We start from the raw sequence: 25,484 nt of genomic DNA on the forward strand, positions 1-25,484 counted from the left end.
GGGCTGGCGTAAATTTTACGCAAAAACATACGTTGAGTGGATGCCGTCAAGATATTTATGATGCAAGTGTCTTTTTTGCCTTTATACATACTAAAATTACAGGAATGGAATGTAACATAACCGAGTACAAACTTTTTCAACATTTGTAATATTGATAGTGTTAGGTTGGTGTTAGCTAGATAGTTGAATGTCACTGTCTGTCGTCACCATGAATCGGAGCTAGTGTCACCTTATTAGATGACTAAGCTAAGTAAGGTAGCTAGCTAAATAGTTTTAATAATTTTCATGTTGTTAGAGGATTCGTTTTTGTGTACATAATGGGGGTTGGGTTGTCTTAATACTAATGAATACGTTGCTATAAAGGAAAAAACAAGGAAAGTCCATGTTAATTGAGACAGGGGCGCAGATAGGAATTCTGAAGTGAGGGGGACCAAGCTGTATAATATATACGTTTATGCTTGTAGATCAAGGGTAATCAACTATATTTTTTGGATAGCTCCGACCTGGCGAACGTAATTAGTTGAGCGGGGGGGTGGCGAACGTAACACTCGTGACGGAGTGCTTTTTTCAATAGCGCTGAAATAAGTGAGGGGGACCAAGCTGTACAATATATACGATTATGCTTGTAGATGTTAGATTTCGGATGGGGTCAATATAAATCTGTCCCCAGTGCTATCTGCGCCCCTGAATTGAGAACCCCTACTGTGTTAATTGTGAAATCTCCGATATGTACTAACGTTAGATACCTTAGTTAGATAAAGTAGAGTATGAAGTATAGAAATGAAAAAGAACCTGTTTCGTTGAACATTTGAATAAAACATTTAACTTAGGCTAAATTACATTTTTACAAATATATTGAAAACAAATTGACATTTTTTAAGTGAAATAATTACTCTGACCTAATGGTCATCGAGTTAAATACACTTCTGTACTTAAGTTACAGTTGGCTATACATTACAAAGTACTGTTTCAGAGAATTTATTTATTTACATCCAATGTTCTTTCATTAGATACTCACACTGTCTTCATTTCGGTACATTCTTACACTATTCACACCTTCTCCTCCATCTATTACTCTTCTTAGCCTAAAACAGCAGGTCTTTTAAGAGCCACCCCCCTCCCCCCCACTCACTTCACCCCATACCTCCTACTCTCTCATCAGCATGGCAGGTAAGATTAACCTTAATAGACAGTCAGTAAACAAAAGAATAAAAAAAATCAGGTTTAAGACTAACAAAGTTCTAAGGAGCAAGAGATATTATACGTATAGCAATGTTGTAGGCCATACATTATTATGAGGCATATGTTTATGTGTAAGTTAGAGTTGCAGTTACATGTGAAATTTTGTAGTATATACCATACAGTAATGTTTTTGCAGGTTTTTCTTTTGAGTTTACAGGAGAGGAGGAACTTTTTTCTTTGGCTGATGGCCAAAATTGCCCTTACTGCAAGAATGCAGTTAAAGCATCTCGTGGACATCTTATTACAAGGCACCTAAAGTTTGCTGTTTATTTTGAATATAATGGCATAAGTAAGTATATATATTTTTGGTTGAAATGTTGCCATTGAGACAGCTCACAGTGTTCTGCTTTAGTTGTGCTGTCTGTCATATGTTGTTGTGTGTTTTTGTTGTTTTTCTTTAGAGGTGTGTGAGCTTGAGTGTCCAAGTTTTGTATATTGATGTCAGGATTAGAAGTGTGTACAAAATTCATCTTCAATACATTGTTACTTGTCGTTGTAGTTAAATTTTCCATTCCTTGCTTCTGTGCTGATGGCAAAGAAGGAAAAAGGAGCCACTGGCATTGCCCTAGGTGCTGCCACATTCTGGGCCGCACACCAGATTTTATAAAACATCTGAGTAATCATGGTTTGTATACATTTCCCTTTTTTACTTGGAATGTATTTGTTTTATTGTATTGGTGAGATTCAACCTCTTTCATCATTATGTTGCAGGTTTTAAAGTTAGAGACAGACAGAGAGGCACAACTGCAAGTAAATATCTTATTTTTTATTTTATTTGTGAGACAATTGTGCTTGTCTTTTAATGTAACCTGCTTTTCTGCGTCTGCTATTTGTAAACTGTTTTTTAATGTAGAGGAGCCCACCACAGAAATTGGAAATCCACCAGAAGAGACGCAAAGTGGAACATCAAGGCTGGAGTGCTCAGTTTGCCAGATGACCTTCAGTAACAGGTCTAATTTGAAGCGCCACGAAGCACAGCAGCATGACAAGGAGGGCCAGCCAATCATCTGCATAGATGACAAAAATGGAATTTTTGTCACCCCCAAAGATGCCTATGGACCCAGAGTTGCAATTCATGTTTGCAAGTCTATTCTGTCTCAGTCCTTGGCCTGTGAGGTACCATTATGCAGAGACTATATGAAAATAGGGATGGAAAGTGGTAACCCAGGAATAGAATGCCAACATCTTCACAGAACAAACCGTGCTATTCCTTATTCTCAACCCCCAGTGCTTAGGCTGGATTCCCTACAATTAATGGTAGACAGAGGCCTCATCTCCACATCTCGAAAAGATGAATGTGTTGGTCTGAATTCCAAAAGTCTGTCTGTAGGTGCTGACAGTGTTTTTCCAATTTTTTGGGGAGATCATGGTTTGTCTGAGAGATATGTGTATTTTTCTGTTTTTACTGGGATGAAAGACAACTGGTGTCAGTTTGGGAGGACAAGGGTAACATTTGACAGTCAGACAGGCCAGTGGCATTGCCAATGCCAAAACAAAATTAGAAAATGTGTGCATCGGTACATATCCATGTGGTGGATTTTTCAAGAGAGACGCAATCTACTTCATGCTGAAATGGACCCAAATGCTGAAGATATAGATGATATCGAAGAAAGGGTCAGAGAGTCAGAGGACACCAGAAGAGATGTGTCAAAGGGGCCTTCAGTAGATGTATGCCAGCTGACAGAATATATTTGGAGGCAAAAGAGGATCCCAGGGGAGCTTGATGTTGAGCTCTCAAAAACAGAGAAGAAAGTCCCACAATTCTTCGAACCTGTTGAGACAAACTGTCCTTACTGTCCAGGTCCATCTCCCCCAGCTTTGGGAGAGAAGACACTCGTCACAAATCATGGAACAGTATATGGGATTTCCACAGTGATCAAAGGTGTGGTGATATCAATGTGACTAATAATATTTTATCAAATTGTTACAACATACAAAGCATATCATGTACACATTTATGCATTTTATAACAAACATTTAAAAATTATGCCATTTTCCTTTTTAGATTTTTAATACTTTTTTAAATAGCTCTTTAGACTCACATTTACTCTTCACATTTGTATTTTATTTAGTTTATCTGTAAGAAATTGATTTTATTGTTATTGTCTCAGATGTGCCAGTGTACATAAGGGAGTGTCCGGTTTGCAGATGTCCAGTGAGATTCCAAGAGTATTGGTCTGGATTTCACAATTATAACAATAAGGTTTTTCTGACCATTCCTCTTTGTTCTCTGCTGACATCAGGACTATCGGTGAGACCCTATATCTTGCTTTTACACATGGTTATATATTATTAACAAATATGACTGCAGGTGGTCATTGTCTTTTTTTTTTTTTTTTTTTTTTTGATAGAATCACATTGCAGTTGGGCGATTTCTGCATACTCTGGAGGACCATGCCAACCTCAAAGTCCCCCACAATGTCATAAGAAGGGCATTTTACCATTTTTCTGCTTTAAGGAATTACAGTTACAGTTATTCCTGCAACAGATGTGGCCATAATCCACCAGTCTTGATTGCTGATGCAAATTGGAAAATTGCTTTTAATTTACCAGGTAAAAAAACCTAAAACACAATTTCTCTATTCTGTCTTTGGGGCCCTAACCCTGATATTTCATTTAACATAACCCAAAATGCAAAATAAGGGCAGCAAAATATAGGGTAGATTTCAGGTGTAGAAAGACAACATGTATGTGAATTGCCTATGGGTCATGAGGATTTTTTTGTACAAAAAATGCACATAGAGGTAATGTGTAGGCATATAGCTAATTGTGTCTCATGTACTAGTTCACCTGTTCAGACGCCCAAATTTGGAAAATAGCAAACTTGAGGATACCCAAGTCAATGTGAGGACTAGATGGGAGATGCTTGAAAAACGGATTGTAGCATCCGGGTTTTGTGATGGTAAGAAGAATTTAGAACTATCAGTCAATATTGTTTATAAATGAATGCTATATTCAGGTTATAATATGTATGTTTACGTTGTCTCACTAGGTACCACAATGACCAATCCCTATAAAACTACACTGACTTACTCTGCATTTACTCCTTGGCTGGGTCCGAATATCAGACTACATGATGTGGTACCAAAGACCGAAATATTGAAAGGTCTATCTCAGAAGGACCAAGCTGTCTCATCAAGGGGTGGATTGAATATAGACGAAGATGCCATATTGCAAGCTCTGGATTCAAAAGCAGTAAGTATTACCCTAGAAAATATAGTTAAGATTTTTATCTACAACATTTCTAATACCTTTTGTGTTTTAATTCTAGTCATGACATTGAAACGTTTTTTTTATGCCTGTTTCCTTTGCTTAGCCCAGAAGAGAGGACTTGATCAAAGCATGCAATGCTCTTGGCGTGTCAGACGTCGGTAGTCGGACAGACTTGATCAATCGGCTTGAGGAGCTCCTCCTATACAAGGACTTGTATCCTAAAATGTTTGTCAAGCTCCAGAATACTGGCGGTAAGAGACAATTCTGTTGTCACACAAACAAGCAAACTCATTCAGTGTAATTTAACACTGTATTATCTGTGTCTTATTAGATATTTGATGTGATATTCATTGAGCATTTATATATAAAAAATATTTCACAATATTTGGTGTTTTAAGTTTGTATTATAGAGTAAAATGTCATTAGCCCTTTTAAAATTCTGTTTGTATCTATTTTAGGTGGCGTGCTACACATGACCTGTGTACACTCTGTAGTGTATTACCAGTCAGCATTGTGGTGGCAGGAGTCAGCCCGTGACCACGGAGATGCTCTTTTGAGTTTTAAACATCCTCCCACAGTGTACGTGTCCGACATCGCTGGACGAGTTGCCAGACATGTCAACAACCGGACAAACCAGCAGTTTTTCCAGCCACACGATGGTCGTCTGTGTGCCAACACAGATGCGAACATTCAGGCTGCACTGGAGAAAAGTCTTGATGTCCAGTTTCCATGGATTACCAGTGTTGGCTTTTCATCAGGATCAGCCTCTCATGATAATCATAATAAGGCAAAATGTGTTAACAGGTTTTCCTCTGTGCACCCTGTGACAACCAGTGCAAGGTATTCTTTGTATGTATCGGTTCCATCAAAAAAATCAAAAAAGACCAGAGGAACATCTGAGGAGCTTAAAACTGGTGCCAGATTTGGCTGTTCTGGTTAATTCTTCTGCAGCTGAACAGTTAAACAGAGAACTGTCATCAAGCAGGTACTCATTGTGCCAGATGAATGATCAACATTATATGTTTACCTTGAGGTTATATTTTCATCTTCACAACATCAACATTAACCAAAAATACACCAAGACTATGGAGCTACTAACCAAGCAAGCCTTGCATGTGGACATCACAGGAAAGCTGAGATTCAGCTCTTATGGTACTTGGTTTGAGACCAATTATTTTTCGTAATAATTTGCAGGTCCTCTTTAAAATAATGAAATCTAAATATGCTACTTAGCCAAAGCTAATATTTTATGGAGAGAATATTAGAATATGCTTTTTGGTGATAAACACTAATAAGTGGTAATTGATATGTCTCATTTCAGCAGAGAAGAGTCAAATCTCATCTCCTGCAGATGAGTATGAAGAAGAGCATCACACCGAATCTGATGACGGTCCATTTACAGTAACCATGTTTCCTATTGCTCCTGACAATAAGGTAATAAGAACTAAATCATAGCTTACAGCAGAATGCACATTGTTTTGTTTTACATAAACAGCAGTGATATATATATATATATATATATTAATGCTGGTGCATTTTATATATATTAATGCAGCTACATTAATGCTGGTGGTATCTCGTGCTATGTTAAATGGAAATATTGGTTTTGATGTTTGGTTTTTCTGTCACTACAGACTGTTGCTCTGTCAACAAACACATTCATCATATGGCACAGGGAATGGCAAGCCAGAAAAAACATTCCAGATGAAGAAATCGCATCTCTAAAGGTATGATGCTATTTAGGCATACATTTTTATTCACAAATAATGGAGGAAAAACATTTAATGTTCTTGCTCTCTTCTAGAACACTGAAAAGGTGTTGTGGCCACGAATTGTTGGGGGCACTGCTGGTCCAGAATGGGGAAATCACTATATACTTTGGGTATCATAAACAGTCATTCCTTTAAGCTGATTACTACTTTGATGCAAATATGGCAGCGTTGGTTATAGGTTGTAATTATTATTATATTTTGGATTCATTGTATAGGTTTTTGATATACCTGGAAAAGAGCTTCGAGTTTATGACTCAATGAGTGCTAGTTTCACAATTGAAAGTGATGACATGGACATGCTGAGGTACATTGTTTGTTGCTTCTCAAGATGTGGGATGATTGGCTGTATTCAACATATAAATAAAATTGTGTGTGTAATATATATATATACATATTTCGACAACATGATTCACTGAATGGGTGGAAAGTTTCAAGTGCACAGTCATGGAAACAAAATGACAGTGTCAACTGCGGTGTGTTCGTTTGCACGGTATGTGATTTGTACGTGTTTGTTTCAGCATGACATAAATACTACTGCATGTTTTAAAATTTGTAGTTGTTACACTGTAAAAATATTTCCGTGTTTCTGTTTGTGCAACAGATGGCAGAGATGGATATGAGAGCTGCCAAAATATCAGAAGACACTCTTCATTATGGACAGATTTGCCATTTACGTTTGTACCATGCTTCCTGCCTGGTGAGGAATATGGTGTCTGAGGTATGATTAAGTTATACATACAGATATACTGGAACTTATTACCGAATGACATGAGTGTTCTGATGGCATGATAGGTGTTGTATGACATTGTTTGTACTGATAAATAATTGTTTCATAGGACTCATCACGCGTTGAGAGAAATGACCAAGGTGCTACAGCACATAACAACTGCATTGCTCAAGACATCAGCGCTTGCATTTTCCAGAAGTCAGGGAAACGGTGAGCAGTTTCTGCATTAACTGTACTCTTTAGATACATGTACAGTTTAGTGTTACAGATTTCTTTGTATGTATTCCTGTTTGTATGTTTTCAGAACTATGCATTCCCACATTAAACGAGTGGAGTGGATCCAGTGTGATTACTGTGATGGATGGTTGCACAGTGAGTGTGCAGGCGTTACCGTATCCACACTGTACAAGGACGCTCCATTTAGTTGTGGATGCCATTTCCCTGTGCCTTACCCATATGAAAGGTGGAACCTCCTATCTAGATTACTAATGTAATGGGGAGATAGTGGTTAACTGGCACAAATGACCCTATTTGTGGCCCTATTTGTGACCCTATTTCATTATCCTCACTTTGCCATTTGTATTGTAGAACACATGAAGCGTTGCGGAAAGGCCTGGTTGCAGACTTGATCGAGGACAGGGAAATTCTGGTATGAGAAGTAAATGTTCCAATGTTTAAATTTTGAAAGTTTGTTGTAAAACGTGCATTTCAAGTTATCAATTTCTACAGAAACTGCAAGATGATCTTTTATCTGGGACTGTAAAGTCACATCGACAGTTCCTTTACAACAACCCTACTTTCAATGTAAAAATGAAAGCTATGAATGAACGTCGTTTCTGCGTTTTTGACGAAAAACAGGTAAAGCAATTATCTTATCCTTGGTATTACTGCATGTAATCTTATAAATATTCTTGCATGTTCAGAATATATACACTGACTTTCAGAAAGAACACCAACCCTATGCCATTCCATGGTCCATGCGAGTCTGTGAATGTAATGAGTAGTACAGATAGGTCTAGAGGTATAAATGAATTTCCTGACACCTTTGTGATCAAATTGTGTATATGATTTCTGCTGGAGGAATGGCGCACATTATTGTACCAATGTAATAAATATAATAGTAATAATAATTCCAGCCAGTGTTTCCTTTAACCATTAGCTTGTCATTGTACCATGCTCAGCTAACCTGAGTGGACTCGGTTCAGTTGAAGAATAAAAATCATTATTATTAATTTTTTACAGACTACTGCTATTATTGAAAAGGCATTCACAGTTTTAAAACTTGATAAGCGCGAGATCAGAAATGTCTCTTTTGTGCTTGATGTCATCACACCTGAGGTAAGGTCTTATTAAATCCATTTGAGCCTGCCAGTTTCTTCCTAAGTTACGGCAATGCTAAGTTGTACATTTTTCCCCTTAAGGTCACAATTCTTATTTTAAAGAAGCTGGAAGGGTTTAACCGTTACCAGGCAGAAATGACATTTGCACGTGATTGGGATCTCTGCAAGGATGTCGAGGAGTAGATGGTAAAGTAAGGTTCATTGTGAAATTGGTAATGGGTGTTTAGGTTTGAAATAATCATACTGTATACACTGTATGGACTTGATTAGGATTGGGACACTCGTTCATTTTTTTTTTTCTGAAATCAAGAGCATTAAAATGAGTTTCCCCTTTTGTTAGTGTAACTGTCTCTTCTGTCCAGGAATGGTTTTCTACTAGATTATGGGGCACTGCTGTGAGGATTGTCTTATATTCGGCGACAAGAGTTTTGGATGATTGCAACCCCATTTCGTCCACAACCCACCAGCTCAATCTTTAGACATACATTTGTGGAGACATATGCTCCCAATATTCTCCAGATATTTTTTGTTGAACATGTGGATAAGTGTGGTAATAAAATTTTTGAAATAGAACTATTGTTGTCCAGTTCCTGAAATTAAGCCCATTACACTTCATTTTTGTCCTAAGATATATAAACAGATTAAAGGACTGATCATTATCAGTATGTTACGGTGGGTCAGCCCAGAAGCCACCAGAGGGCGCGTGCACACACCTCCCTCCACACACACGCCCACTCTAGCGCTGCGCACGCCCTCTCACTCATGGTCACTCCCTCACTCACAATCGCCCGAGTACTGACACCTGTCGTTAATCAGACTCGGGCTCTTTATATTCTTACAGGTCGCGCCGTCCAGTGCTGCGCAAACTTCCTGCACCCCTCGCCTCACTTCGTGGGAGAGACTGCGGCACCACTGTTCCTGCCCGACGCCGTTCTACTGCCTTACTTACCTTCAGTTATTCCTTTGTTTTCCTGTTTCTATACTGCCAAGTGGCCCGAGTTTCTTGTTTTATGATGGAGAATAAACCTTTCGATTCTCACCCTCTGCCTCCTGCTGCCTCCATACCCGCGTCAACAACCTCCAAAATAGCAACTTTTTCAGATGTCCATGTAAAAAAAATATATTTTGGTCTATTCAGCAGCACAAGAAGCGTGCACAAGGGCTTATTTATAAGCTTATTTATATTAGTATGCTTAATTTATATTTTAAAAAAGATGTCAACTGCCAGCAGGTAATGAATAGTAAATATCTGTAATGAATAGCGGTTTTGGTTTCTCATTGCAGTTCAGCGAGTTGTTGCCATGTGTTGTGACAAATTCCAGACCTGTCAGAGCAGCAGAATGAGTGTAACGGATTCCCTTCAGATTTATGTTATCTCGTTTATAAATAAATGAATTCCCGGTGTAAGCGGTTGTGTCCATACTGCTGCATGGTGTGCTGCACGACAAGGTAATTCGACTTGTTTAAAGACTGCCTCAGTTTCACATGTAAAATGAATTGCAGCTGCCCCTGCCCAATAGTGTCTGCCCTGGTTGATCGGCAATAACTGGCTGCCGTCGCTGCTGCTGTTTGACTGGTGTCTGCCATAATCATCTGGCAGCTGACACTGACGACTGGCAGCTGCCATTACTAAATTGGCTGCTGCCACGGACTTACTGGCGGCTGCCACGGACCTACTGGCGGCTGCCACGGACTTACTGGCGGCTGCCACGGACCTACTGGCGGCTGCCACGGACTTACTGGCGGCTGCCACGGACCTACTGGCGGCTGCCACGGACCTACTGGCGGCTGCCACGGACCTACTGGCGGCTGCCACGGACTTACTGGCGGCTGCCACGGACTTACTGGCGGCTGCCACGGACCTACTGGCGGCTGCCAGTCCAGGTTGACAGCTGACATTGACTGCTCCTTCCTGCTGCCAACTGCTAGTTAGAGATTAAACCCTTACTGGAAATATCTTGCATTTGTTAGGTGACATGTCCTTTTCAAAATTTTAAAATAACGCTTAACAAAAAGCATTTAATTGTTGGATTTACCCAAACAGTTAAAGGTATACTGCAAAAAAATAACGCGTTAAGGATTTTATGGTGTGTTTAGGTGAAATAAACATGAAAGCCTCACAGTCTCAACGTTGTACGTGGATACAGCAGCAGCGGTAGCGAACGGGCACCTCCGTAAAGACGGTAGAGGGCACTAAACGGCAGCACTGATGAGACGTCGCTATTGACGCACTTCCGTAATTGTGTACGCGAATGTACGGGTTATTTGATGGACAGGAAAAGCAAGCCAGACGGACCAATAGAAAGCGAGGCTGGTGGGCGGGACTATGGCGAGATTGGCCAAAGTGCGTCTTGCTATTTAAAATCTCGAGGGCGGAAATCGAAAGGCGCCATTTGCTTGTCGGACACACAGTGGAGCTGCATAGCGGCGAGTGACAATAAAACAAGAGACGAGCCAACAACACACACACACACGCACTCCACCAACAAAACCCCGTCCAGGCTCATGGAAGTGACGGGCAACCCTTCTATCGACAGGTGAATGTTTAGGTCTTTTAAGACATGACCGACATTTCCCGGAATTACTGCTTTATCACTAAAGGGTCGAGTGGGTTTGGTGAATTAAATGGTTCTCGCGGTGTTTTTCCGTATCAGGCCGTTTAGCTCGATGCTAACCGAGGCGGGTTTGGTCTGGGCGGCTGTGAAAATGGCGCTCTTTTATGTGTTTTAACGTGTTCGTGTACCGAGTGCTGGTGTTTTAACGGCGTGTGGCTGCGTCTAGGTACGCCGAGCGGTCTCGCTTCAGTAACGTTGCGCTGCCTTCTGCCATTTTCCACTTGTCGTTTCTCGCCTTGCAGCCTCAGCGAGCGAGAAGCCGAAACGTCGCGCTGCTCCGTTACCCGTTACCCCCTCTCACCGTCCGGTAACACTGGACCTTCCTTCGAGGTCTCGACCGTCTCCAAATAACGGACACAGTCTGAACCATGTCCCCGTTTAGTGGTGTTTATAAAGCTAGCTGGCTAACGTATCAGTATCGACACGAACGGGCAACATAGCAGTGCAGTCATGCAGCCAGCGAGCTAGTGTCGTTATTACGGGGCTTGACTCGCTTCAGAAGGCTGAATATCACAATATTATCAAGATGATTTGCATGTAAACCACAAGTCTAACTTGTTTAAATGTCACTCAGTTCTAATATCTGGTCGACACGCTGATATCAACAGCGTGTTGTGTAACGGTAGCGTATCAGAGGCTCGCTCACCAACACTGGCTGCCCTTTTGTCTTATCACGTTTTTACCATGTGAATAAACTTGTAATGGTGTGGTGGGTGATCTGAAGTGCCGAACATGGTGTGGTGTGTGATCTGAAGAGCAGTGTGTGTTGTATGTATTACATGGTGTCCTGCAGCTCTTTACACGGGTGTGTTAGCACAGCTAGCGTTAGCTCCAGTGTTCCAGTGACATGTTTACAAACACCGGGAACGTGCGTGGGCAGCTCGCCGAAGACGTATTACTGATCATTTCAGTTCCTCTGTTGGCAATAAGTGTCTTAATTTTATTATTTCTTCTAGTTTTGAGTAAGATTTAGTCAAATCTGCGTTTTTCTCCATCAAATCATAATTTGCATTGGGTGCATGTTCACACTCCAGACAAACACGTGCCATGTTGTCGTTTTTGCATTTGTTGTATAAAGCAGCTTAAACTGACTTTGGACTAGAAGAGGTACCTCCCTGCACATTAAAATTTCTGTATCTCAGTCTTGATTTCCAGTGTATTAATATGTTAATCGCACCACAGTTGGCTGCTGTATTCATGTGGGTTGAAGTTAAATATTGGATAAGATTTCCAGGACTGGGTTTGAGATGTTTGTTCTAAAGCATACAGACATCCTTAGTGTTTTGTAGAAATATGGTTAGTGTTCTTTTTCTCCATTTATTCAGTTCGTGCCAGCGAGTATGAAGATTTCTTCAGGTTCATGTTATATCCTTCAAGCCCTTTTCGTCCTGTTCCCCGTGTGCTGACATGAGACGTGTTTTTCGACATCAGCAGTTCTGTGGGAGTGGGTACGATGGAACTGTCCATGCCCGGCTCGGGGAAGCGCATCCGCAAGCCATCGCTCCTCTTCGAGGGCTTTGAGTCGCCGGCGCTGCCGCACGCCCCCCTCCCGGGGCCCCCACCACCCCAACAGCCCCCCGTCAGAGACCCCAGCCGGCAGGGTCGCGCCACCAACCAGCTGCAGTTCCTCCAGAAGGTGCTGGTCAAGGCCCTGTGGCGACACCACTTTGCCTGGCCCTTCCACGAGCCCGTGGACGCGGTGCGACTCAACCTGCCGGTGAGCCTGCTGGGTCCCACTGGGGGAGGGGGAGGGGGGTCAGTGATGTGTCTGCTAGACAAAACACTGCATATCATCGCAGGCCGAGAGAGTGATAAAACACCAAGCTTGATCGTCTGGGCTAGACTTGCATGCTAGCTTGCGGGTCTTTTTAAGCTTTTTAAAAGGGCCTGCAGACCATGGCTAGCAGATTTGTGTCACTGCATTTCCAGGTGAAGTGGTGTGAACGCCCCCCGGTCCCCCTCCACAGGGCTTTTACCAGTGGTCTCTCTCCCCTTAGGACTACCACAAGATCATCAAGCAGCCCATGGACATGGGCACCATCAAGAAACGTCTGGAGAACAACTACTACTGCTCCGCCAGCGAGTGCATTCAGGACTTCAACACCATGTTCACCAACTGCTACATCTACAACAAGGTGAGAGCACCCGTCTTGGCCTCAGCGCGGCTAGTCCGCTATGCCAGAAACCGTGGTGGTTGCTATGGAGATGCCGTCTGGTGGTTATTCATTACCCTGTTGTAGACCAGTGTTATTCACGCTGCACAATGGCTTAATTATTCAGGGAACATTTTTTCCCTTGTAGCTTTGTAGCTTCTGTTGCTCTGAGCATGTATGCTGCAGGACGCGGTTCTGTTTGAGCCTCTGTTTCGGGAAGTTGAACGGTGTTGTTTGCATCACAGCCCTCGGATGACATAGTGCTGATGGCCCAGTCCCTGGAGAAGGTCTTTCTGCAGAAGGTTGCACAGATGCCCCAGGATGAGATTGAGTTGCCCCCTCCGGCCCCAAGGGGCAGAGGCGTCAAGACTGGCAAAGGGCGGCGGGGCAGAGGTGAGTTCAGGAGTGATGGGGTAAATCTGATGTCCTTTATGTGGTGTGAATAGGTCCCTGAGGGGATAAAGATGTATAGGGTCAAGAATTAATAGGTACTAATGGATAATTTGGTATAATTTATTCAAAACGGAGAATTAATGGAACTAAAGATGATAAATATTTTAGTTGCTGATATTCATCCATGTTAATTAGTTAATCCTTTACCATTCAGTTCATCTTTAAGTAACATATTTTATTGCTTATGCTGAAAACCTCTCTTGCCTCTTGCAATGTCTCTTTCTCACACACACACACACACTCACTCTCTCTCTTTCCCTCCCTTCCAGGAGGGGGCGTAACTGCAGCTCAGCAGGTTCCTGCCGTGTCCCAGTCCGCCTCCTACTCGCCCTCCTCTCCAGACACTCCAGACTCCAGGTTTTCTGGCTCTCCTCACATGCTGCTCAGCAAACCTCCGCCCCCAACCCTCCTGGCCCTGCCTCCCACACAGCCCACAGCTAAGGTACCAGGATGAGATGGATTACACTGCTTTATCGCTTATATTCTCAACATTACGTTGTGGTATGGAATAAAGCTGAAGTGCACTATAAACGTACCTTTTGAAAAGTCGATTTTATAGTGAACTGCATGGCAAGGCAAGACTCGTGTCATTGTGATGGATGTGATGAGTGAGATCCTCTTCTCCCTGTAATGGTGGAGAGAGGGAGAGCTCGGGTTGCACGCAGCACCTCCCTCACTCTACGTGCGTCTGCCCTCAGAAAAAAGGGGTGAAGCGCAAAGCCGACACCACCACCCCCACCACGGTGGGGTTCCCCGCGGCGGGCCGCATGGCGGGCATGGGGAAGGGGCGAGGGGCCATGCCCGGGGGCAGCGGGGGCGCCGTGGCTCTGCCCCTCTCGCTCTCGCCCACACCCCTGGAGCGCGTGCCCGGTTTGGTGCGGGGCGTCGGCACCGGCGAGCCCGTGCGCCTGCAGCCCGTCATGGGCCGGGCCCCGTCGGGCCGACCCGTCAAGCCCCCGCGCAAGGACCTCCCGGAGTCTGCGCGGCCGCGACGGCCGCCCCGGCGGGGCAAGTTGACGGGGCAGTTGCGGTACTGCAGTGGCATCCTGAAGGAGCTGCTGTCTAAGAAGCACACGGCCTACGCCTGGCCCTTCTACACGCCCGTGGACGCGTCCACCCTGGGCCTGCACGACTACCACCACATCATCAAACACCCCATGGACCTCAGCACCATCAAGGTTGGTTGTTGTCGTGCGAAATGAAAGACGTGGATGACATAACAGGGTACCCGCGGTACTTAAAATGTCTTACATTTAGTTTTCCATATTCAAGGCCTAAAAATGTCTTAAAATGTCTGGAATTTTATGAGGGGAGGCATTAAATTATTATAAGTGTGTGTTGTTCAGTTGTTCTGGCGCGATGTGAACTTTGCCGAATCTAGCGCTAGGACCATGCAGAAAATAACCGCTCCAGGGTCCTAGTGCTAGATTCCTAGCGTTGGAGTATACGGCCTCAACAACGTCAACAAATTTCGTTCGCCACCCCCCCGTCATCGATGTGGAACACACCTACATCCCCAGTAATAGTATTATTTTTTCTTGTGAGAGGTATTAAAAAGGTCTTAAAAGTCATTGAATTTGAGATTTAAAAATGTGCAGATACCCTGCATAACTTGCACTTTACTTTGTTTGATTCATCTTTATCTTTTTCAAAATACTTTTGAAGTTTTTTTAGTAGCCATTATAATCTGTAGCGTGTTCAGCTCCGCTCATTTGGATTGTGCAACTGCAGGGTGTGATTTATTAATGTGTAGTAAGGAAGATGCATATTGTTAATGCACACACATTTAAAATTAGGATGATTTTATTTGACAAAAGGCTATATATAATGTAAACAAACACATTTCATGTAACAACTAATGCTTAGCAGCATCCTTGAGCACCCCCATGCAGTTAGAATGGTACATTCGACTATGACATTCATAGTCGACTAGGGGATATCGTCGACTATAGTTGAATCAGCGACTATTGCAGGTCACCCCTAGAGTTTATTGAAGTGTGTGTGTGTGTGTGTGTGTGTGTGTGTGTGTGTGTGTGTGTGTGTGTGTGTGTGTGTGTGTGTGTGTGTGTGTGTGTGTGTGTGTGTGTGTGTGTGTGTGTGACCACTCTCTTGCTCCTCCAGAGGAAGATGGATGAGCGTGAGTATCGGGACGCTCAAGAGTTCAGCGCCGACATCAGGCTCATGTTCTCCAACTGCTACAAGTACAACCCCCCTGAGCACGATGTGGTCGCTATGGCTCGCAAACTGCAGGTAGACTGCACACACTCCCCTGGGGCTTCTGTTTACTGCTCAACAGCACCTGGCCCTAACGTTAATGATCACCTCTGAACGAGGGGCTCAGCCTGAGGCAGAGGTGGGACCAAGTCAGTGTTTTGCAAGTCTCAAGTAAGTCCAAGTCTTTATCCTCAAGTCCCGAGTCAAGTCTCAAGCAAAGACAGTCAACTCAAGTCAAGTCTCGAGTCAAGACAAGCAACCGTCAAGTCCCAAGTCTGAAACTTGGAATTTCAAGTCCTTTCGAGTCTTTTTTTTTTTTTTACAGGCACCAGCGCTTTACGAATGCTACGCTGATGCGTTTCTTTACTCGTTTTGTTGGTGTCCGCCAGCCAAAAGATGACAGATCATTTACATTTTATCTTCTCTTAATTACATAAATGTACTTAAACAAGAATGTTTCGTTACATCATTTTACACGAAAATAGCAAGCTTCATCGTAAGCAAGATGCTGTCATTACGAATGGTTATTCTAAACATTTGGATAATGTTTAAATATAGACTAATAAAAGGTTAGGGTTATTTTTTCATTGTTTTCTGTTATTGTGGGGTCACGGTGTAGGCTACTATTGTTACCTGGAGATTCAGTGGGGTCACATATTCTGATGGCTGCCATCAGAATTGGTGACCCCAGTTAAAAAGGCTCACCTGTACATCCCATTCATGATTTCTTTGTTGGCTGCAATGGTGAGGGGATGGTAAATCTTGTTTAAGTACATTTATGTAATTAAGAGACGATAAATGTAAATATAAATATCTGTCATATTTTGGCTCGTGGACACCAACAAAACGAGTAAAGAAAGTGCATCAGCGTAGTTTACGTAGCATTCGTAAAACGTTTGTGCCTCTGAACAGAAACTGTGAAATAGCGCCCCCTGTGGTCACAAAACTCGACGGTCACAGAATCTGGTGTAACGCCGGTCTGCGTCAGAAGGACGGAAATGAAATTAATGGGGCGCACTTTATAAATATTAATATGCGTTTTAAAATTTAGATTTGGGGTAAATCAGGTCTTTGCAAGTAAACAGGTTCAAGTCCAATTCAAGTCCCAAGTTATTGGTGTAAAAGACCAAGTCAAGTCTAAGTCTCTGAATATTTTGTCAAGTCAAAAGTCTTAATATTAATGACTCGAGTCTGACTCGAGTCCAAGTCATGTGACTCGAGTCCCCACCTCTGGCCTGAGGTTGGTGAGCGCCCCCTGCTGGTGTTCAGTTGTGAGCAAGGTGACCTCTTTACTGCACGTTTTTATGATTTCATGTTTATTTGTTTTCAGTAATTCATTCAAGTCATTCAGGACTAGCTCATAAATAGTTTAGCGCGTTAGACTCCCTCTAAAAGGTAATTGTGGTTTTGTTCCAGGATGTGTTTGAGTTCCGCTTTGCCAAGATGCCCGATGAGGTTCTGGAGGAGGAGGAGGAAGAGGACGCCGTGGCCACTCCCCTCGGCCGCGGCTCCGGCATCATGGCTATGCGCCACTTGCCTTCGTCCTCTTCCTCGTCTTCGTCCTCGTCCTCCTCGTCTTCGTCTTCGTCTGAGAGCGAGCCCAGCAGTGACACTGAGCCCAGCAGTGAGAGCAGCCCCAGCTCGGACAGCGAAGAGGAGAGGGCCCAGCGCCTGGCCCAGCTGCAGGACCAGGTGTGCACGCAGGTACGAGCACCCTCAAACGCCCACGTACACACACACACACACACACACACATATATACCCTCAACCTCGTCATACACCCTTTTCCCAGCTTAGCTACGTGTACAGGTGTGGCTATACACACAGAGTTGAGAATGGTAATTGGTCGAGTTGATAAAGTTGATAAATCAGTTTGGTCAGTGTTATTAATCATATTTCTCATCATAATTATTCATCATGTTATTAAGCATGTTTTCCGTGGCTTCCAGTAAATATCACTTCCCTTGTACTTTATCTAAGGGCCTCATCAATCAATGCTGATAGCGAGTCTTAAGTTATGAGAGTGGCGACTCTGTGCTGCCTCATTCATACACAAGGGCCGTCTGTGTGTGTGTGTGTGTGTGTGACACTCCTGTGGAGTGTGCAGAGAGCGACGTGAACCACGTGCACTCTGGCGTGGCGCACATCCCAAAACGTGTTTGTGTCACTGCGTTTAAAATGCAGCAACAACATATGTGCACGCTTGAAAGCACAGGCACTAGTCCACCGTTTCATCTGTGCTCTCGTCACGTCACAAACGACCCGCCCTGTGCGTTTACACACACACACACACACACACACACACTGTGCTGACGTGCTGCGGTCTGTGCTGCAGCTGCGTGCGGTGCATGAACAGCTGGCCGCGCTCTCCTCCGGCCCCATCGTCAAGCCCAAGAGGAAACGAGAGAAGAAGAAGGACAAGAAGAAGAGGAGGAAGCCGGAGAAGCGCAAGGTTGCCCGCGGCGACGAGCGCGACAGGGAGAAGGTGGCCAAAGTGAGCAAGACCAAGTCCAGCAGGGCGGCGCCCTCGTCCACCCAGAGCAAGAGAGGCCCCGCCAAGAAGAACAAGAACAAGTAAGGGAGGGAGTGGGGGGTTGTGGGTGAAGTAGGGGAGGGAGCGTGTGGGGGGGGGTTGTGGGTGAAGTAGGGGAGGGAGCGTGTGGGGGGGGGTTGTGGGTGAAGTAGGGGAGGGAGCGTGGGGGGGTTGTGGGTGAAGTAGGGGAGGGAGCGTGGGGGGGTTGTGGGTGAAGTAGGGGAGGGAGCGTGGGGGGGGGTTGTGGGTGAAGTAGGGGAGGGAGCGGGGGGGGTTGTGGGTGAAGTAGGGGAGGGAGCGTGGGGGGGTTGTGGGTGAAGTAGGGGAGGGAGCGTGGGGGGGGTTGTGGGTGAAGTAGGGGAGGGAGCGTGTGGGGGGGTTGTGGGTGAAGTAGGGGAGGGAGCGTGGGGGGTTGTGGGTGAAGTGGGGGGGTTGTGGGTGAAGTAGGGGAGGGAGCGTGGGGGGGTTGTGGGTGAAGTAGGGGAGGGAGCGTGGGGGGTTGTGGGTGAAGTAGGGGAGGGAGCGTGTGGGGGGTTGTGGGTGAAGTAGGGGAGGGAGCGTGTGGGGGGTTGTGGGTGAAGTAGGGGAGGGAGCGTGGGGGGGGTTGTGGGTGAAGTAGGGGAGGGAGCGTGGGGGGGGGGTTGTGGGTGAAGTAGGGGAGGGAGCGTGGGGGGGTTGTGGGTGAAGTAGGGGAGGGAGCGTGGGGGGGGGGGTTGTGGGTGAAGTAGGGGAGGGAGCGTGGGGGGGTTGTGGGTGAAGTAGGGGAGGGAGCGTGTGGGGGGGGGTTGTGGGTGAAGTAGGGGAGGGAGCGTGGGGGGGTTGTGGGTGAAGTAGGGGAGGGAGCGTGGGGGGGTTGTGGGTGAAGTAGGGGAGGGAGCGTGGGGGGGTTGTGGGTGAAGTAGGGGAGGGAGCGTGTGGGGGGTTGTGGGTGAAGTAGGGGAGGGAGTGTGGGGGGTTGTGGGTGAAGTAGGGGAGGGAGCGTGGGGGGGGGTTGTGGGTGAAGTAGGGGAGGGAGCGTGGGGGGGTTGTGGGTGAAGTAGGGGAGGGAGCGTGTGGGGGGTTGTGGGTGAAGTAGGGGAGGGAGCGTGTGGGGGGTTGTGGGTGAAGTAGGGGAGGGAGTGTGGGGGGGTTGTGGGTGAAGTAGGGGAGGGAGCGTGGGGGGGTTGTGGGTGAAGTAGGGGAGGGAGTGTGGGGGGGTTGTGGGTGAAGTAGGGGAGGGAGCGTGGGGGGGGTTGTGGGTGAAGTGGGGGGGTTGTGGGTGAAGTAGGGGAGGGAGCGTGGGGGGTTGTGGGTGAAGTAGGGGAGGGAGCGTGGGGGGTTGTGGGTGAAGTAGGGGAGGGAGCGGGGGGGGGGGTTGTGGGTGAAGTAGGGGAGGGAGCGGGGGGGGGTTGTGGGTGAAGTAGGGGAGGGAGCGTGGGGGGGTTGTGGGTGAAGTAGGGGAGGGAGCGTGGGGGGTTGTGGGTGAAGTAGGGGAGGGAGCGTGGGGGGGGTTGTGGGTGAAGTAGGGGAGGGAGTGTGGGGGGTTGTGGGTGAAGTAGGGGAGGGAGCGTGTGGGGGGTTGTGGGTGAAGTAGGGGAGGGAGCGTGTGGGGGGTTGTGGGTGAAGTAGGGGAGGGAGCGTGTGGGGGGGTTGTGGGTGAAGTAGGGGAGGGAGCGTGTGGGGGGGTTGTGGGTGAAGTAGGGGAGGGAGTGTGGGGGGGTTGTGGGTGAAGTAGGGGAGGGAGTGTGGGGGGGTTGTGGGTGAAGTAGGGGAGGGAGCGTGGGGGGGGTTGTGGGTGAAGTAGGGGAGGGAGCGGGGGGGGTTGTGGGTGAAGTAGGGGAGGGAGCGTGGGGGGGTTGTGGGTGAAGTGGGGGGGTTGTGGGTGAAGTAAGGGAGGGAGCGTGGGGGGGTTGTGGGTGAAGTAGGGGAGGGAGCGTGGGGGGGGGTTGTGGGTGAAGTAGGGGAGGGAGCGGGGGGGGTTGTGGGTGAAGTAGGGGAGGGAGCGTGGGGGGTTGTGGGTGAAGTAGGGGAGGGAGCGTGGGGGGGTTGTGGGTGAAGTAGGGGAGGGAGCGTGGGGGGGGTTGTGGGTGAAGTAGGGGAGGGAGCGTGTGGGGGGGTTGTGGGTGAAGTAGGGGAGGGAGCGTGGGGGGTTGTGGGTGAAGTGGGGGGGTTGTGGGTGAAGTAGGGGAGGGAGCGTGGGGGGGTTGTGGGTGAAGTAGGGGAGGGAGCGTGGGGGGTTGTGGGTGAAGTAGGGGAGGGAGCGTGTGGGGGGTTGTGGGTGAAGTAGGGGAGGGAGCGTGTGGGGGGTTGTGGGTGAAGTAGGGGAGGGAGCGTGGGGGGGGTTGTGGGTGAAGTAGGGGAGGGAGCGTGTGGGGGGGTTGTGGGTGAAGTAGGGGAGGGAGCGTGGGGGGGTTGTGGGTGAAGTAGGGGAGGGAGCGTGTGGGGGGGTTGTGGGTGAAGTAGGGGAGGGAGCGTGTGGGGGGGTTGTGGGTGAAGTAGGGGAGGGAGCGTGTGGGGGGTTGTGGGTGAAGTAGGGGAGGGAGCGTGGGGGGGTTGTGGGTGAAGTAGGGGAGGGAGCGTGGGGGGGTTGTGGGTGAAGTAGGGGAGGGAGCGTGTGGGGGGTTGTGGGTGAAGTGGGGGGGTTGTGGGTGAAGTAAGGGAGGGAGCGTGGGGGGGTTGTGGGTGAAGTAAGGGAGGGAGCGTGGGGGGGGGTTGTGGGTGAAGTAGGGGAGGGAGCGGGGGGGGGTTGTGGGTGAAGTAGGGGAGGGGGCGGGGGGGGGTTGTGGGTGAAGTAGGGGAGGGAGCGTGTGGGGGGTTGTGGGTGAAGTAGGGGAGGGAGCGTGGGGGGTTGTGGGTGAAGTAGGGGAGGGAGCGTGTGGGGGGTTGTGGGTGAAGTAGGGGAGAGGGAGCGTGTGGGGGGTTGTGGGTGAAGTAGGGGAGGGAGCGTGGGGGGGGTTGTGGGTGAAGTAGGGGAGGGAGCGTGTGGGGGGGGTTGTGGGTGAAGTAGGGGAGGGAGCGTGGGGGGGTTGTGGGTGAAGTAGGGGAGGGAGCGTGTGGGGGGTTGTGGGTGAAGTAGGGGAGGGAGCGTGTGGGGGGGTTGTGGGTGAAGTAGGGGAGGGAGCGTGTGGGGGGTTGTGGGTGAAGTGGGGGGGTTGTGGGTGAAGTAAGGGAGGGAGCGTGGGGGGGTTGTGGGTGAAGTAAGGGAGGGAGCGTGGGGGGGGGTTGTGGGTGAAGTAGGGGAGGGAGCGGGGGGGGGGTTGTGGGTGAAGTAGGGGAGGGGGCGGGGGGGGGGGTTGTGGGTGAAGTAGGGGAGGGAGCGTGGGGGGGGGGGGGGTTGTGGGTGAAGTAGGGGAGGGAGCGTGGGGGGGTTGTGGGTGAAGTAAGGTCACCTCACGTAAAGGCAGAGTTCACCCAGCAATGCCAAGCAGGATCAACTCGAGATAACATCTCTGTTTACATCTAAAAGCTTGTAAGGTCAGGTTAAGTTGATGTGAGTAATTACAAGTGATAATCTTGAAGTTGTCTTATTTCCATTTTGATAGTGAAGGAAGTTCCGGTGTTTGTAAATGTGGTTAAATCTTTAAAGATGGCCGCCTTTATTATATACATTTGCGTCCCTTTCTACACAAGCAGTTTCTTGGTAGATGTTATTGATCCACTGCACACTTTCTCTTGTGCTGACTCACTAACTCTCTCTCTCCCTCTCTCTCTCCCTCTCTCTCTCCCTCTCTCTCTCCCTCTCCCTCTCTCTCTCTCTCTCTCTCTCTCTCTCTCTCTCTCTCTCTCTCTCTCTCTCTCTGTCCCTCTCTCTCTCTCTCTCTCAGGACGTCTAAGAAGTCGTCAGCTGCTGCTGCGGCCGCCGTGGCTGTGGCAGCTACCGCACACTTCTCAGCGCCGCCATGTGACTCGGAAGAGGATGAGGATGGTGTGCCCATGAGCTACGACGCCAAGCGCCAGCTCAGCCTGGACATCAACAAGCTCCCCGGCGAGAAGCTGGGCCGCGTGGTCCACATCATCCAGTCCCGCGAGCCGGCGCTGCGCGACACCAACCCCGAGGAGATCGAGATCGACTTCGAAACGCTCAAGCCGTCCACGCTGCGCGAGCTCGAACGCTACGTGCTCAGCTGCCTGCGCAAGAAACCACGTAAGCCATATGGTGAGAGCACGCAGTGAGAACCTGCCCTGTAGACCCAGGGTGGAGGGCTCGGGTGGAGGGCTCGGGTGGGGCAGCGGAGGCTGTAGGCAGAAAGAACTGCCTGTAGATTAGAGACTCACTGCTCGGGTCATTACGTGGGATACACAGGAATGACAGCTTTGTTTTGGGTCTTGCAAAAGTGTCAGATGATCTAATTAGTTCTATTTTAAATATGAACGCTCAATCTTCCAAGGGGAAAAAAAGCCAAGGTAAATAACCCAGTATGAATGTTATAATTTTTTTAATAGTTTTTATGGCAACTTCTTATTAAAGAGAATGATTAGAGCAAACTTCTTATTTCATTAATGTTGTCAACATGGTGGTAATTCAGTTCATGCAGATATTTGTTTTGAAATGTAAAGATGAACTGATCTCGTGTGTGTGTGTGTGTGTGTGTGTGTGTGTGTGTGTGTGTGTGTGTGTGTGTGTGTGTGTGTGTGTGTGTGTGTGTGTGTGTGTGTGTGTGTGTGTGTGTGTGTGTGTGTGTGTGTGTGTGTGTGTGTGTGTAGTGTTGAAGAAGGGCGGCGGAGGGAAGTCTCGTGAGGAGCTGGCCCTGGAGAAGAGGCGTGAGCTGGAGAGGAGACTGCAGGATGTGAGCGGCCAGCTCAACTCTGTGAAGAAGCCTCAGAAACCCAAAGGTGAGCTGATCTCACCCACAACAGCAGGATGGAAACACCTCCCTCACGCGGGCCATGGGGCCATTTGTAATGTGTTCCAAACTTTGAACCCGTTGATGAAGTTTGTCCTTTTGTAACATCCACTTCTAGTCACTTCAAATGCAGGAGATTAAGAACAGCAGCGCTGCTGTCTAGTAAAACTGAGGGGCTCTTACTGCTGCGTTGCCTGCAGTGATGACTGGGGTGGTGTGGTACGCAGAATAGACAGTGGTTGTGAGATGGTGCCTAACGCATTAGAGCTTTTCTACTGGTATATTGCAGAGATCAATTTGGATTTCTTAGGATGTCAAGACAAAGTGATGTATTTTATTTCTGTTGTGTGTGTGTGTGTGTGTGTGTGTGTGTGTGTGTGTGTGTGTGTGTGTGTGTGTGTGTGTGTGTGTGTGTGTGTGTGTGTGTGTAGTGGAGAAGCCCAGCGGTGCCGAGTCACATGTGCCAGCCACTCGCCTCAGTGCTAGCAGCTCCAGCTCCGACTCCTCTTCATCGTCCTCCTCGTCCTCTTCCTCCGACACCAGTGATTCTGATTCCAGGTGATCAGTCTTGGTGAGGCCACGGCAGAGGGAGAGCAGAGCAGTACTGCCTGCTGTGTGTGAGCGCACCCATCGGACCGGACTGGGGTGACCTCGCCCCTCGACCGGATCATGGGGGTGTGGAAAGAGATCTCTCCTCACACGGATTCCTTCACAGAGGACGCAGTTACACGCAACTACAGATTCCAGAACAATTGTTAAAGTGTGTTTTGACATTTGTTTGTAAAAAAAAAGAAAAGAAAAAGGAAAAAAATGTACATATTCTATCTGATGACGTTTTCTTTTATAAAGAAGAGTTTTATAAACGTGCCCATAGTGGGAGACTGTAGATGGAAGAGTGTGGCTGTAGAAATTGCTCTGCTGTATTGAGTTGGTAATATTTGAAATAGTTCTTCGTTGTGTTCTGTGTGGATTTAAAGATCTGTTGGAATCCCCTTTTCTCCACACAACACCTTTTTCAGTACCTGAAATTGGACCTTTTTCTTAATTTGAAGCAAAGCAGTGATTAAACTGACCTGTAATCCTTTAAGTAGGGTGCACTTGTTTGAGGCGCTCACTTGGGAGGTCGGAGTACACGCTTTTAAAGAGAAACGGGAAGTGAACGTTCTGCTGCGTATGAGGAGGTGGAGGAACTCTCCTGTTCTGCTGTCTGCACTGGCTGAATGCTTTTTTTAAAAAAAGGTTTCTGTCCGTGTGTAATGACCAACCAAAGGTTGACGGATCTGTTCTACAACGTCATACAGACTCCTGGGTTCATCTTCTTGCGCTGCAGACATTGCAATGACCAAAAATAGACCATTTAATTCTGCCTGCTTCCTCTTGGGTGTCCAAGTTAATTTGTTTTAATGTTTTTACACCGTTACGAACGTGACTCCCAGGGTGTAGACCTCTCTAGCCATGGGCTTTGGGCCAGACTTCATTGGAGTTGTCCATTACCAAACGAGATTAGCTGGACAATGAAGCCCCTTGGGAGTTCAGAACGATATTACTGAGTTAGTATGACATCAGTCACGTAATTCTATCTGTGTTCTTGATAGCATTCGTTCAGCATTAGTACTATTGGAGATTGTGGAAGAATGACTGCGTTACGGGGGGACTTTGGGCCCTGGGGTCACCAGATTGGTAACGCACAGTGGAAGTACTGGTGTGAGGTTAGTCAGAAATGGGTTTCTGTTTGTTGAATTGGACAGGGTGCCACAGAGGGCCATGGACGCAAGGGGACGATCTTATTAAAAAAGTTACTGTATATATTCTCAGCTGATCATGTTTATAGTTTTTTTTTTCTTTGTTTTGTGGCATTGTTTTAACCTTTTTTTGTTTAGTTTTTTTTATTTTTATTTTTTGGATTGTATAGGCCAACATCTGATTCTGTGACCCTTGTAGCCACACATGTGCAACATTGTTCCATTTCTGCAATATTTATATTTAAGATAATATTCTCTTTGAATTGTATATTTAGTTTGGTTTTATTTGGCTGCAAATACATATTTGCCAACTTGCTTATACAATTACTGTTATTCCTGGTAAACCTTTCAGACCCTGCTAAAGGTGTGTGTGTGTGTGTGTGTGTGTGTGTGTGTGTGTGTGCGCGTGCTCGCACAAGAGAGAGATGTTGGCTTCCCTCTTACACTGGAGAGAGCCACTTGTGTGAACACAGTGTGATTTCATTTTGTCCCTGGTTCAAACAGTACTCTGATGGCAGCGGAAGCAGCTGTGTATGATTGAATGTCCTATAACGTTATTCACACACGCACACCTGAATGTGGACCACAGTTTAGAACCAGCTGTAGTAGTGGCTTTGGAAACGGCCAACACAGACGGGCATAGATGTGCCCTGTTGG

At 47.0% G+C, this 25,484-nt stretch overlaps 2 protein-coding genes across 4 annotated transcripts; both read left to right on the top strand.

The window, feature by feature from the left end:
• The first annotated feature begins 1,790 nt into the window (after positions 1–1,790).
• On the top strand, positions 1,791–8,943 carry LOC143519198 (HMG domain-containing protein 3-like). Its single transcript, XM_077012376.1, has 20 exons — positions 1,791–1,867; positions 1,954–1,992; positions 2,096–3,124; positions 3,354–3,493; positions 3,594–3,795; positions 4,028–4,144; positions 4,235–4,437; positions 4,559–4,706; positions 4,914–5,607; positions 5,777–5,889; positions 6,090–6,182; positions 6,260–6,337; positions 6,443–6,717; positions 6,829–6,945; positions 7,064–7,164; positions 7,259–7,417; positions 7,543–7,603; positions 7,684–7,812; positions 8,197–8,292; positions 8,376–8,943. Exons 3-9 carry the CDS (start codon positions 2,176–2,178, stop codon positions 5,393–5,395), a joined length of 2,241 nt encoding a protein of 746 aa, XP_076868491.1. The 5' UTR covers positions 1,791–1,867; positions 1,954–1,992; positions 2,096–2,175; the 3' UTR covers positions 5,396–5,607; positions 5,777–5,889; positions 6,090–6,182; positions 6,260–6,337; positions 6,443–6,717; positions 6,829–6,945; positions 7,064–7,164; positions 7,259–7,417; positions 7,543–7,603; positions 7,684–7,812; positions 8,197–8,292; positions 8,376–8,943.
• A 1,743-nt stretch (positions 8,944–10,686) lies between these two features.
• brd2b (bromodomain containing 2b) lies at positions 10,687–25,190 on the top strand. Of its 3 annotated transcripts, none has more exons than XM_077012379.1 (12): positions 10,687–10,831; positions 12,341–12,626; positions 12,907–13,044; positions 13,308–13,455; positions 13,785–13,957; positions 14,214–14,693; positions 15,637–15,765; positions 17,146–17,433; positions 18,065–18,303; positions 22,066–22,397; positions 22,946–23,074; positions 23,517–25,190. In XM_077012379.1, the coding sequence occupies exons 1-12, from the start codon at positions 10,800–10,802 to the stop codon at positions 23,645–23,647; spliced, it is 2,505 nt and encodes an 834-aa protein (XP_076868494.1). In that variant the 5' UTR covers positions 10,687–10,799; the 3' UTR covers positions 23,648–25,190. The 3 variants fall into 3 exon arrangements, with proteins under 3 accessions (XP_076868494.1, XP_076868496.1, XP_076868495.1); XM_077012381.1 differs by having other exon boundaries at positions 22,066–22,385; XM_077012380.1 differs by having other exon boundaries at positions 12,344–12,626.
• The last annotated feature ends 294 nt before the right edge of the window (positions 25,191–25,484 follow it).

The sequence above is a fragment of the Brachyhypopomus gauderio genome, chromosome 7 (assembly GCF_052324685.1).
Source record: "Brachyhypopomus gauderio isolate BG-103 chromosome 7, BGAUD_0.2, whole genome shotgun sequence".
Lineage (NCBI taxonomy): Eukaryota > Metazoa > Chordata > Actinopteri > Gymnotiformes > Hypopomidae > Brachyhypopomus > Brachyhypopomus gauderio.